Consider the following 14,707-nt stretch of genomic DNA (forward strand, 5'->3'; position numbering starts at 1 on the left):
AAAAAAAAAAAAAAAAAGAAAAAGAAAAAAGAAAAACAATTAGGCGAAGGATTCGGGAGGTTAAATTTGTTAGAGGAAGGGAATGGTGTGGGGTTTGCGCGAAAAACATGAACGGTTTGATTTGAGAGAGTAAGACAAAATGAGGAAGAGGGTTCGTTCCTCTCCATTTTCAACCATTCCCCCAACTTCCATGTCTTCGTATCCATTAATTTCTTCATTCCATTTTTCTTCGCCCCTTTTTCCTCTTCTTCTTCTCTGTATTTATTTTTGGGTTCTTAATCTGCTTATTTGGAGCTGGATCTGCTACCCAGCCCTCACACCCCCCGCCCCCACGGACCCCTCCTCTTCTCATCCTCTTCTCTTCTGGGTCTTCCTTCTTTCCCCTTTTCCCTTCATTCCCTTTTCCTCTTCTCTTCTTTGCTCTTCTGGGGTCTCATCATCTCTGGGGGTCACCGCATTTCTTGCTTTCTAATCGCTTTTCTTTCTAATCATCTCTGGGTTGTGATTCTGGTGTCTTGAGGGAATGTGGAGGGACGCTGGAGCTCCTGCTGATTCTTTCTATGAGGTTCGCCCTGAGTGCACCGATGTTCCCAAAACCCGCTTCAAGATCAGGGTCTCTTTCCTTTTCCTTTTCTTTATCTTCAATTCTAGGATCATACTTTTCATGGACACTCTAAACTTCCCTTTTCATGATGCAGGCTGGGAAGACCTTGAGTGTTAGAAAATGGCAAGGAGCATTCAATCCCGAAGGCCAACTGGACATTGCGAAGACTCTAAATCGCATTCATCGTGGGGTACGTTCAATTTCATTGTGATCATTCCATAATGAAAATGGTTTGTTCTTTGGGAAGGTTTAGAATATTCAAGAAACTGTGCGATCGAGATAGCAATAATCAAAGGTCTAATGATAATGTTCTTGTTTTTCAAAATTTGCATCTAATACAGGGGATCCATCCTTCAATCAGAGGAGAAGTGTGGGAGTTTCTTCTTGGTTGTTATGATCCAACCAGCACCTATGAGGAAAGAGAAGAGATTCGCCAGCGTCGAAGGTAGTCCTATTTAATTCTCTCACGTTACTAAATTGATTTCAATCTAATTCGATGCACTATGAGCGAAGCCACTCTGATAATCTACATAGTTCAGCGTCGAAGCGACTCTGATGAGGCCATTCGAATAACTTAGTATAAAATGTTCTCTATAGTTTCCTATAAACGAGAGTTAATAGGCAAATGCTGGTAATAAAGTAATCATGAAATCCTAACCAATATACCTTGCAGCTTGTTGACCATATGTTCATGGGAACATGTTGTTTTCTTGTCAATTATTTAAGAATTTCTGGTAAATCGTAGCACGACTTCTTTAAATTACACGAATGGTTAGATGGGAGCTTTTGTACTTGCAGGATACAGTATGCTACGTTTAAGGAAGACTGTCGACAGATGTTTCCTGTCGTTGGAAGTGGTAGATACATCACAGCTCCTGTAATCACAGAGGATGGTACGCCTATTCATGATCCGCTTGTACTTTTGGAAACAAATCCAGGGAGTGGTCCGCTTATACCCCAAGATACTGCCGTTGCTGTTGCGGATGCTGTTTCCGATGCTGTTTCCGATGCGGTTTCCGATGCTGTTTCTGATGCTGTTACTGATGCTGATACTGTTGCCAATCCTGATGCTGATGCTGTTGCCAATCCTGATGCTGTTGCCACTGCTGATGCTAATGCCGATGCTATTGCCGATGCTGTTGCTGCTGTTGCCGATGCTGTTGCTGCTGTTGCCGATGCCGATGCCGATGCCGATGCCGATGCTGTTGCCGATGCTGATACTGATGCTGAAGCTGATGCTGATGCTGGTGCGGATGCTGTTGCTGATGCCGATGATGATGCCGTTGCAGATGCGGATGCGGATGCTGTTGCTGTTGCCGATGCCGATGCTGTTGCCGATACTGATGTTGTTGCTGTTACTGATGCTGTTGCCGATGCTGTTGCTGTTGCCAATGCCGATGCTGTTGCTGATGCTGATGCCGATGCCGATGCCAATGCGGATGCCGATGCCGATGCCAATGCCAATGCCAATGCGGATGCCGATGCCGATGTCAATGCTGATGCCGATGCCAATGCCAATGCTGATGCGGATCCGAATGTTCCACAATCAAAGTCACAATCAAATTCCTCTAACAGTATGGCACCTGTGACTGATCCAAAAATAATTCAGTGGATGCTTACTTTACATCAGATAGGTTAGTAGAAGCTTTAATTGCATACATTCACAGATTGGTCAAATTTCGTCACTTCTAATACTTATTTGCTTCATCTACTTCAAGTAGTGGTCTTCTTGTGACATAACTCAGTTTGTAGTTAAGCTGATCAGTATTTAAATGTTCATTCCAGGTCTTGATGTGGTTCGGACTGACAGAACATTGGTGTTCTATGAAAAGCAAGAAAACTTGTCGAAACTTTGGGATATTCTTGCTGTTTATGCTTGGATCGATAAAGACGTTGGCTACTGTCAAGGTGCGTAATTTCGTTAAAGCCTTTCTCTTCTGAAAAACGAGATAGGTTTTCTAGATTATCGATTGACGACTCTGCCATGGAATTATCCATTTCTTTGGAGAAAGTACATGTTTTAAACCTGACTTTATGAATATGTTTGAGTAGGAATGAGTGATCTTTGTTCCCCCATGATAATGCTTCTCGAGGATGAAGGCGATGCGTTTTGGTGCTTTGAACGTTTGATGCGCAGATTGGTACTAACCCTTCTTCATCAATCGATCAAGTTCTTTGTTTGCTTGTTTTACGCAGATAGTCTTGAGATTCCAAATATATTTGCATTTTTAGATTCTGATGAAGTATTATTATTTTTGAAATTATAAAGCGAGGGAACTTTCGATGCACGGATAGCTCTGTCGGTGTGGAGACTCAACTCAGTAATCTGGCTGCTATCACGCAAGTGATTGATCCAAAGCTCCATCAACACTTGGGTATTGCTCATGGACTTATATTATTACAATTTGAGCTGAATATGTAACAATTGAATGTGTGGTTTGGTTTGTATGAACACAGAGACACTTGGTGGTGGCGATTATCTTTTCGCTTTCAGGATGCTTATGGTTTTGTTTCGTCGAGAGTTTTCGTTTTGCGATTCTTTGTATCTCTGGGAGGTACTTTACTATATCTGTATTGATGATGCTATGTTGGGTGAAGATGGCATAAAAAATGGCATAATATTTGACACTTTTGGTGTTGCTGCAACAGATGATGTGGGCACTGGAATATGATCCTGATCAGTTCACAGTGTATGAAGAACCTGATGTGTGCAGTGATAAAGGCGATGGGTCGAAAGGAAAAGCAAAAGCGATACGTCAATGCGGGAAATACGAGAGGGAGAACTTGAAAGCAAAGAACTCACAAGCTCCTCTTCCAATCTCTGTTTTCCTTGTTGCTAGTGTGTTGAAAGATAAGAGCACAAAGCTGCTTACAGAAGCTCGGGGTCTCGACGATGTTGTGAAGGTTTGAGACTTGTCGTATTCGCTGTAAGCATTCCAGTCGAATCGATTGATGGTTTCTTATTGTCTCGTTTTGTTGTGTGATAGATATTGAACGACATGACTGGAAATCTGGATGCCAAGAAAGCATGCACTGGAGCAATGAAGCTTCACAAGAAATATCTAAAAAAGGTAATGACTTTTTGTTCTGTTCTGTTCTGTTCTGTTCTGTTCTTAGGACATTGTTGTTGGTGTTGGTGGTGCAGGCCAAGAAGCCATAGCCATAGAGAAAGCTGAAGCTATGATTTCTCCGATCATCGAGTTGATCGGGGCAAGAGATTATCGTATACTTGTCTCGCACGAACAGGTGGGCGGAATTAAGTGGAAGTATCCGAGTTTTCTGACCAGCTCTATACATTCCCACATTTAAAATTTGTTGTATGTAATTGTTCATTTTCTTCTATGATTCTTTGTAACAAATTGATGGATACGGACGTAAATATCATTTGTATACGGGAAATATTCCCACAGCAATTCATGAATTTATTATTTATTTTTCAAATCTTTTTTCTTCGGAGTTCAAAATCACCTTAAACTTCTCCAATTCATCTTCTCCAATTCATCTTCTCCAATTCATCTTCATTGTTGTTGTTTTGATTCAATTCTATTTTCATTCTTCATCTTTTTATTTACAACTTTTCTTGATATGCTTTGAATCTTCAATTGGGTTTTAAATTTGCTTTAAATATCTCTTATGATATTGAAAAAGGGGGAAAAAGAAAATGAAAGCAATATGGGTTGAATTGGGTTTTGTCTCTCTCTTAGTTTTCAATTTGTTTTGCTCACGGATACATTATGGCTTCGGGTTCGGAGGAGGTGGTTCACCCATTTCTGGCTTCCCAGGTCTATTGGGCGATAAATCTCATCCTAGGGAGAACTACTTTTTTGGTCTTATACTTAGTAGCTTGCTTTGTTTACACAATGAATGACTGACGACTTGGGTTCAAGCGCTACCTCATAAAGTTTTAATGGGACAGTTCCTCACTTGTAAACAAACCTCTATTGAAAATGAGAACTCCTATTTCTAGATGGAATGTGATGTTTTCTAGTCTGAATATCATCCATGGAAGTTTAGCTAATGGACTCTCCCACAAAACCATAAAGTCACATAAGTTTTGGGAAGGTGATCCACCGTGGGTTGGCCAACTACTATGTCAATCTACGTGGTCCCACATCCCCCTCTCATGGATAGGTTTACAACATAGTGACCATTTTCAAGATACCCTTGGCCATTTCTACAAGGTTGAGGCACGCATTACCCGAACCAGTCTATGTCTAGCTTGATAGTATTGCTACCAGAGTGGAAAAGGTAGGAGAGTTTGATGACATCATTCATACGGCTGATAGTCTAGAAAGCTACCTTGGTCGTCCTTGGATGCGGTGGAGGTTTATTAGGTTCCTAATGGTATCTAGGAAATTTAAATCTCGTCTCTCGTTTCTATGACATCTAAGACTAACTCCTTGAGCTAATTCATTCTCTAGGTGTACAAATGTTTAAACCTTTGATCGTCGCTCATTATCTTGAGTGCTCGATCTACCTGAAATATAGTGGCCTAAATCAACTCGAAACCACTCTAACTCTTGCGCCCTAGTCTTAACTTGGTTTTCTTGTCCATAATTTACTAGGGAGATTATTCCATCGATCATCTAGAGCATGATATTCATGAACTAAATATTCGTGCACGTTTATTAGGGAGATGATTATATCAATCACCTAAGGCACCAAAAAATGTAAACTAAACATTCATACAAACTTAAAAAGGAGATAACATCCATCAATCGCATGAATCACATATTACATTCATATCAAAATTCATCCTAGTTGCGGTTTAGTAATATCTTACATCTTATATAGCTTATTCATCCAAATTGTAGGCTCTCAAGGAACCTACTTGTAATCTCTCATCGCATCCTTAACCTAGTATGTACTACAGGCTTTTCTTTGAGCTCTAAGAAGTTCATGCCTAATTTCACAACTAGTTGAGCTTCTGAGTAAGTCTTGAAGTTTCGAGCAGTTCTCTTAAACATCATAGACCCTATTGGAGTCTGGAAGTTGTTCATCAGGTTCTAGTGCCACATATCTTCTGGATGGTGAATCTCATCTCGAGGTGAACCAATTTTTTATTCTCATGCTTAGTGTCACAATCGCACTTTGATGGCAGCGGACTTGCGATTGTGCGACACTCACTTCCCAGCAACAAGTGAGTTAAGCCTATTCGTTCTTGCGTCGTCTACGACCAAACGATATATGCTCGAGCTTTTGGCCCCGGTTCAAGAAGAAAATTTTTAGAAAATGAGGGCAAAGAGATTTTGAAAGAGAGTTTTGAAAGCAAGATTTAAGAAATTGGAAATGGTGTTATATGAGAATGTAAGCAAAAAGGCAACAACAACGGCTTACTACATATAAGTATCGGGTAGGAAGAAGTTGACAACTAGTCATGTCCCCTGTAGTACATTTTGGGGTATTTTTGTTGAAATAAACTTAAAAATATTAAATGTTAACTTTAGTTAATTTGTTGGGAAAGTTAATTTGAAAAGTAAAGTTAAAGAAAAGGCTCAGAGCCCTTGGACGAATGATGATAGGTTTATGGGTGCTCTCTCATACTTATTATTAGAGTTAGAAAACTTATAAATACCTAATCCTTTTATTGTAAAGTCGGACAGCAAAAAGAGAACAAGAGAGAAAAGAAATACAGAGTAGAAAAAGCTTTTTGATAAAACCAGTGTCCTTCATCTCCTCGTCTTTTCTCTCTCGACATCTCCTTCACAAAGTGGTATCGGAGCGTTCTATTGTCAGTGTGTGTGAGATATACTTCATAAATTAATGAGTCATTTTAACAAATTGGTATTACAGCCGATGTCGAATGTGATGGGTTAAATGCCGCTACCGCGACTAATGAAGACGAACTATGAGAATTGGAGCATCCAAATGAAAGTTCTTCTCGGTTCTCAAGATGCATGGGAAGTGGTCGAAGAAGGTTTCAAAGAACCAAAGGATACCACGAGTTACACGGCGGCACAAAATAAGACGTTAAAAGAATTGCGATCAAAGGATAAGGAAGCATTATACATGTTGTTCCGAGCTGTTGACGAGTCGGGCTTTGAGAAGATTGCAAGGGCAACTACTTCAAAAGAAGCGTGGGACACTTTGGAAAAGATGTTCAAAGGAACCGACCGAGTCAAGCAAGTTCATCTCCAAACTCTTCATGGCGAGTTGGAGAGCATCAAAATTTTCAAGGTAGAGGTCGAGAAAGTCGCGGAAATGGTCGAGGTGGTCAAGACAGTAGAAATGAAGGACATTATAAAGAGAAGAGACAGTTGAGCCAAGCAAATTGACATGAAAGAGGATGCAGTCAAGGATATTATTCAAACATTTAGTGCTATAAATGTAAAAAATATGGTCACTATGCGAATGATTGTAACTCCGACAATTGTTACAATTGTGGCAGAGTGGGACATTTTTGCAAGAGATTGTCGAGCCGAGAAAAAGGTGGAAGAAACAATCAACCTAGCTTTGGATGACGCAAGAAACGAAGGTATTCTCTTGATGGCTCAAAATGAAGACAACATCAACAATGACACTCTGTGGTACCTCGACTCAGGGGCAAGAAACCATATGTGCGGTCACGTATTCAAAGGGATGCAAAAGATTGAAGATAGTCATGTGTCATTTGGAGATGTGTCAAAGGTGGAGGTCAAAGGCCGAGGTACGATACATTTCTTGCAAAAGGATGGTTTAATGGGGTCAATCCAAGATGTTTATTACGTACCAGACCTCAAGACCAACATATTGAGTATGAGGTAACTCACAGAGAAAGGTTACTCGATATTCTTAAAGGGCTGCCTGCTACACCTGAAGGATAAGCAAGGGTGTTTGGTTGCTCGAGTCGAGATAGGAAGAAATTGGATGTACAAACTGAGTTTAAGAAGCACGCGAGAAAAGTGTTTGCGAATCGATGTAGAAGACAAGGCATCACTGTGGCATCTCCGCTTTGGTCACCTATGTCATGGCAGCCTAAAGGAGTTAGCGAAGAAGAATATGGTGCATGGGCTACTCAACATGGACTTTGAAGGAAATTTTTGTGAAGAATGCGTGCTCAGCAAGCATGCAAGAACCTCAATTCAAAAGAAGGCTGAATTTTGGGCTAAACAACCTCTCGAGTTGATCCATACAGATATACTTGGACCAATTACCCCCAAGTCTTTCATCGAAAAGAGGTATTTCATTTCCTTTATCGATGATTACTCAAGAAAAGATTGGCTTACTTTCTGAAAGAAAAATCCGAGGCATTCGAGGTGTTCAAAAAGTTCAAAGTGATGGTGGAGAAGGCAAATGGTAGACACATCAAAGCTATACGATCCGATAGACGTGGCGAGTATACTTCGACGGCGTTCATGGAGTATTTCCAGGAGTAAGGCTGTGATGTCCCACATTGGTTGGGGAGGAGAATAAACCACCATTTATAAGGGTGTGGAAACCTTCCCCTAACAGTCGCGTTTTAAAGCCTTGAGGAAAAGCCCGAAAGGGAGAGCCCAAAGAGGACAATATCTGCTAGCGGTGGATCTAGGTCGTTACAAATTTGGTATCAGAGCACCAGGACATAGGTCCTGTAGACACTTAGGTTAGAGAGTCGTATCCTCTATGACCCGCCCATCAATCACGTGCCGCTCGCGACCAGACAGTCTCACGAATTTGAATTGCGAAATTAAGAGTTAAGATGTGAAGTAGAGAATTTTTCATGACTGTTCTCTTGTGTTGTACTGCACATTTCCTAGAGGTTGTACCTTGAATGAAATGTAACCGCAAATTTTCTATTGTGGTAGCTAAATGGCACCAAAGAGGAGTAGAACCTATCTCGGGCCTGGACCTAGAAGGGGAAGAAGAAGAGTCGTTCAGGACACTGATGTCCTGTCACTTGAGGCGGAACAACTTGTACCTGAACCTTAAGAGGAGGTTGATGAAATGCCCCAATGGTTTGAGTGTCCTATACCACGGGCACCAAGGTCAAGAATGAGTCAAAAGAAAGCAGTGACTCAAGAATTACCTGATGCAGACTCTACTGCTCCTCCTCCTGAAGCGGTCCCACCAGTTCCCACTAATAATGTGGAGGTTCCACCTAGGCAGCCAACAACTAACCTCACTACAAATGTACTACAATCATTTATGTTAACCTCTATGGAAAACCAGGCTTAAATGACTCAGATGATGCAAACACTGGTCACTAACCAGGATACAATGCAACAAGCAATACAATAGGCAACGCTCCAACAGACAACATTACAATAGGCAGCAATGCAACCGACAGCATTGCTAGGGACCAGAGACTCTGGGACTATGACTGTAGAGGCTCGTTATCTTAAAGACTTCTAGAGGCAAAACCTGCCTTCCTATGAAGGGCAAAATAGATCCCATTGCAGTAGAAAATTGGCTCGAGGCTATGGAAAAAACCTTCTTTTACATAAACTGTCTACTGGAATATCAGGTTCATTGTGGAACGTATTTGTTGGAAGGAGAGGCTCATTTTTTGTGGAAGGGTGCTAAAAAAATGATTGCACCGTTTGGAGAGCCTATTCCTTGGTGTTAGTTCAAAGAGGCCTACCTCTGCAAATACTATCCAGTCGCTGCTAGAATGAAGCTGCAGGCAACATTTCATGAACTCAAACAGGGTGACCTATCTTTGGAGGATTATGATCTGGAATTCAATAGATTGGCTATATTCTCCCTTATATATGTCAGTACTGAAGAGCTTAAGGCTGAACGTTTTGTCGCTGGTCCAAGGGAGAACATTAGAGGTTATGTGGCATCACAGGCATCCACAGACTATGCAGCAGCTCTCAAGACGGCAGCCCTCATTAATACGCCTTGTACTGACAAATGACAGGCAGGGTCAGCCCAAAAATCCCAGATCGCAGTCTAGGGAAAACAGATAAATCGAAACTATCCCAGGACTGGCAAACCACTTCGTGGTTGCGCTGCCAATCGCGGAAGAGCCCCAGCACAGAACAGAACAGAAATCAATGTCCTAAGTGTTAGCGCCCTCACCTAGGGGAATGTCGACAAGGCACTGATGTATGCTACAATTGTGGCCAAACAGGACACTTTGTTGCAAACTGTCTTCATAGGAGAGATCATAATTCTAATCGACATGCAGTAAAGAATCAAAGGGGTCGGGGTGCCCAACAGCAGCAGGGGCGAGCTGTAGCCCATGCAACCACAGGCAGGCAGGCCGACACACCTGACGCAGTTGTTACAAGTATACTACCTGTCTTTGGTCATTTGGCTTTTGTACTCTTTGATTCGTGTTCTACACACTCGTTTGTGTCTGAGGAATTCGTTGACTTAGCGCACCTAGAAAAAGAATCTTTAGAGATCATTCTATCAGTATCCACTCACGAGTTATTAATGGCTACTCATAGAGTTAAAGGAGTGTGACAGTGTCGGGCCGTGTCATAGAAGCTGTGTTAATAGTATTAAGCATGCAAGACTTCGAAGTAATTTTGGGGATGAATTGGCTAGACGAGAATCGCGCACTAATAGATTGTGAAACTCGAATACTTACTCTCGGACTCCCGTTAGGGGATAGTTTTACATATGAGAGAGCCACTTCCAAAAGAACCCCAAGCGTCGTAACTGCACTAAAGGCTAGAAAGATGAATTTCTCGTCATGTCCTTTGGACTTACCAATGCACCAGCCGTCTTCATGGAACTAATGAACAGGGTGTTTAAGAAGTTCTTAGACACTTTTGTTATAGTATTTATTGATGACATTCTGGTGTACTCTAAGTCAGAAGCAGAGCACAAAGGGCATTTGAGAAAAGTTCTAACTGTACTGAGAACACAATGACTGTACGCCAAGTTTTCCAAGTGTGAGTTTTGGCTGTCTGAGGTAGCGTTTTTGGGTCATGTGGTGTCAAGTAGAGGAATCACAGTGGACCCAGCTAAGATAGAGGCAGTGATGAAGTGGCCAAGACCCACCACAGTCACTGAAGTACGAAGTTTTCTCGGACTAGCTTGTTATTACAGAAGGTTTGTCTAGGATTTCTCTAAAATATCTTCGGTGCTAACTCAATTAACTAAGAAGAGCAAACCCTTTGTGTGAACAGAGCTTTCAGGAACTCAAGGAAAGGTTGGTGACAGCACCAGTCCTGACGGTTTCAGATGGTTTAGGGAATCTAGTGGTGTACAGCAACGCATCGGGAAAAGGTCTAGGATGCGTGCTCATGCAGAAGGGTAAAGTGATAGCTTACGCTTCTAGAAAACTGAAGGATTATGAACGAAATTATCCCACTCATGACCTCGAGTTAGCAGCAGTGGTGTGCACTGAAAACGTGGCGACATTATCTGTATGGAGAGAAAATCCAAGTATTCACTGATCACAAGAGTCTCAAGTATCTATTTACGTAGAAGGAGCTTAACATGAGACAGAGGAGATGGTTGGAATTAGTAAAGAATTATGACATCGAGATCCTGTATCATCCAGGCAAGGCCAATGTCGTGGCAGACACATTGAGCAGAAAGGCGGTTCATACTTTCGCGATGATCACTAAGTAGGAAAGAATACAGGATGAGATGAAGAGGGCTGGAATCGATGATGTAATCAAAGGTGGTACTGCTCAGATAACACAAATGACCATGCAACCCACCTTACGAAAACAAATTATTGACGCTTAGAGGTCTGATGAACATCTTAGGAAACTGTGGAATTAGATAGAGACTGAAAGATCAGTGGGGTATTGAATCTCTTCAGATGGGGGTCTGCTGTGGAAAAATCGCCTATGTGTTCCCCGTGACAAGAAAATTCTGAAGGATATTATGACAGAAGCTCACGATACTTCTTACACGTTCCACCCTGGAAGTACAAAGATGTATCAGGATCTTAAGGGATGTTATTGGTGGTCAGAGATGAAAAAGAAGATAGTAGATTTTGTAAGCCGATGCTTGACCTGTCAACAGGTGAAGGCCACAAGACAGCGCCCAGCAGGACTGCTACAACCTTTAAAGGTCTCTCAGTGGAAATGGGAAGCAGTTTGCATGGATTTTATCTCGGGCTTGCCCAAGACCAAGCAGAGTTTCAACGTAATCTAAGTAGTTGTTGATAGACTTACCAAAATAGCTCACTTCATCCCAGGCAAAATCACTTATCGTGTGGATCGGTGGGCTCAGCTGTATATCAGAGAGATAGTATGCCTGCATGGTGTACTGGTGTCTATAGTATCTGATCGGGACACTAGGTTCATCTCTCAGTTTTGGAAAAGCCTCTAAAAAGCATTGGGGACTTAGCTAAGGTTTAGTACATCATTACATCCTCAAACGGACGGACAGACCGAAAGACTGAACCAAATCTTAGAAGATATGTTGCGAGCCTGTGTCATGGATTTCGCTGGGTGCTGGGATGAACACCTACCACTGATAGAGTTTGCTTACAATGATAGTTATCAAGCAACCATCCAAATGGCTCCTTTTGAGGCACTGTATGAGCGTAAGTGTCGAACACCAATATTTTGGGAAGAAGTAGGCACGCAGCAACTACTGGGACCAGAGTTGGTTCAGGTCACCAACTCAACAGTGTAGAAAATTAAGCAAAGAATCCTCACTACACAGAGCCGACAGAAGAGCTATGTAGATTTGCGTAGAAGGGTCCTCGAGTTTGAGGTGGGTGACCATGTGTTCTTGAAGGTAACCCCTATGAGGGGGGTGATGTGGTTTGGAAAGAAGGAAAAGTTAAGCCCAAAGTTTATAGGCCCTTTCGAGATTCTAGAGAGAGTTGGGGCCGTGGCTTATAAGATTGCTCTACCACCAAACCTTACCGTCGTTCACAACGTGTTCCACGTGTCTATGCTGCGGAAGTACACCACAGACCCTACTCATGTGATTGGACACAAAACCCTTCCTCTACGGGAAGATCTGTCCTACGAGGAAAGACCCAGTAAAATTCTGGCTCGAGACACTAGGCGCTACGCAACAAAGTTATCCCCTTGGTGAAAGTCACATAGGGTAACCATCGACACGAGGAGGCAACCTGGGAACAAGAAGATAATGTAAGGAGAGCCTATCCAGAACTCTTCCAAGAGATACCAACTTTTGGGGATGAAAGTTTATAAGTAGGGGAGAGTTTGTAACGCCAAAAAAAAAAAAAAAAAAAATTCGGTCAAAGTCCAAGGGGCAAAATGGGCATTTTACCCCTCATACCATTATAGGGGTCTTGAGGGTTCTCCACAGAATACCTGCAAAAGAGAGAAGTGTGAGAAAGAAGGTTGAGAGAAAGTTTGAGAGAGAAAACTGAATAGCCGGAGTCTTCGTCGGAGAGTCACCGACGAAATCCATTCCCTACTAAGACCTACACTCTGGAGTCCTTCTTGGAGAGAAGAAAGAACTCGTGTTGTTGAGATTTCCACCTCTTTCGTCAAGATCAGAAAGAAAACCCGCAAGGTAAGATCTCGAATGATACTCTTCAGACCAGATCTGAGATTTTTGTTTGGGAGTAGAGTGTTTAAGTTTACTACTACCTTCATCCAGGGAAGATTTGCACTGATTTTGTGAGGAAATCGGACGAAACGTGAGATGTGAGAATCTTTCCAAGAATGGTAAGGATGTTACCGGATCTCTTTTCGACGCTCATAACTCGTCGTATGACTAAGTAAAAATCAAGAAAAAAATATTGGCACGTAGGTTGAAGTATGATCTAAAACTTTGTTGAAGAAGCCATTACTGTCTGGATTAAGAATCGAGAGATAGAAAATGGGAAGTACGTCAGAAAACTAATCGGAAACCTTGTTTTTCTGCTGGAAGAGAGAAGCCGTCAGCATGCCACGTGTCAACCGGCTAGAGGACTGCGTGCACCAACCACCTTCGGACACGCGTTGAACACCGCCTGGGAAAACGCAGCTCCAGCCTTCCTTCGACACACGTCCCCGGCATCGCAACCCGACCCGCATTCCTCGGTTGACCTGGTACCCGCACGGCGAAACAAACCGAATCGACGACCCCCGGTCCACTCGAACCACTATTTCCGAACCGAACCGACAACCCATGGCTGTAGAAAATCCTGGGCGCGTGACACTCGCACGTGGAGCTTGCAAGTGATTGCACCTAGGCGCGTGGAAGCGCGTGTAAGTCCATTTTCGATCCGTTTGACTTCTATTTTTCCTATTTTCCTCTTCATTCGAATCCTAACTCCATTTTATATGAAATAGGACCTAATTGAGGAAAATCACTACCTTTTGATACGCCAATTGTGTGAAACGCTGCGTTAGGGCACACATTATCCAAGTAAGTCACCACACGAAATTTTAGGAAGTAATACTTATAGGAGTCGCTTGGAATGCATGCATGCTAGTTTAATTATTTTAGGTCGTAGCTTTCCGTGATAATATGTAGGTAATTGATTATTAAAAGTAAGATGTATTGGGTGAATTATTATGAGAATTACCTGAGTATTGTAGTTATGCTTTAAGTTTCCGCTTACTATGTACATGTATATTTCATGCTGAAAGGAGTATGAGAATTTGCGAAATCTGCACTCTGGGAGTTGATGGATATTATCACCCCGTTGAGCTTGTATGTTTACCTTACATGAAAATTGTATGATGATGTTGGATGATAGTTATGTACGTACTCAGTTAATTTTCATGGCCCACTTTTATGATTAAGTCTAGGGATTCGTGGTTAGAGTAACAAGACTCTAAGTATAGACCTGACCTTTCCCTTAGAAGCATAAGAAACTACCACGGTAAACGGACTGCCACTAAGGAACCCTTAGGTTAACTGTGTGCGATTGGTGATAATGCTTTGTGGGAGACCAGGGGGTTCCTGATCAGGACTCATCTGCTCTAAAGCCGTTTTAGCATGGGAAACGGGAGACCCACGTTGAAACTGACCATTTAGCTGGATGGGGGATTATCGTGGGACTAGGGGGTTGCAGCTCACTTCCTAGATATGATACCAGGTAGTCTCATAGCCATGCCGAGGTAGCTACCCGTAGAGTACCAATCAAACATATTATGGCATAAGGGAACTCTTAAGGTATAAATGATAGGACGGAGTACCAAAGAAACCCCAAGGAGCTAAGACCGGAGCTAGATGTACTAAAGCCAAAGAATAAGACCGTAGAAGTTTGTCGTAATTGGAATGCGATAAGAGCCTACAAGTAGATGGCATACGGAG

The 14,707-nt window shown here is 42.3% G+C and overlaps 1 protein-coding gene and 1 long non-coding RNA gene across 2 annotated transcripts in view; both read left to right on the top strand.

Moving 5' to 3' along the window:
- The first annotated feature begins 87 nt into the window (after nt 1-87).
- Nucleotides 88-4,050, top strand: LOC111438489 (small G protein signaling modulator 1-like). The gene is made up of 11 exons (XM_023076405.1): nt 88-613; nt 699-794; nt 946-1,049; nt 1,403-2,238; nt 2,390-2,512; nt 2,657-2,745; nt 2,874-2,979; nt 3,062-3,159; nt 3,254-3,508; nt 3,592-3,675; nt 3,750-4,050. Exons 1-11 carry the CDS (start codon nt 524-526, stop codon nt 3,762-3,764), a joined length of 1,896 nt encoding a protein of 631 aa, XP_022932173.1. The 5' UTR covers nt 88-523; the 3' UTR covers nt 3,765-4,050.
- Nucleotides 4,051-12,779: 8,729 nt separating this feature from the next.
- LOC111438449 overlaps nt 12,780-14,707 on the top strand; it is a 42,403-nt gene continuing 40,475 nt past the window's right edge. Inside the window, exon 1 of the long non-coding RNA XR_002709669.1 lies at nt 12,780-12,973. This is a non-coding gene — a long non-coding RNA (uncharacterized LOC111438449). The remainder of the gene's footprint in view (nt 12,974-14,707) is intronic.

The sequence above is a fragment of the Cucurbita moschata genome, unplaced genomic scaffold, assembly GCF_002738365.1.
Source record: "Cucurbita moschata cultivar Rifu unplaced genomic scaffold, Cmos_1.0 Cmo_Scf00075, whole genome shotgun sequence".
Classification (NCBI taxonomy): domain Eukaryota; kingdom Viridiplantae; phylum Streptophyta; class Magnoliopsida; order Cucurbitales; family Cucurbitaceae; genus Cucurbita; species Cucurbita moschata.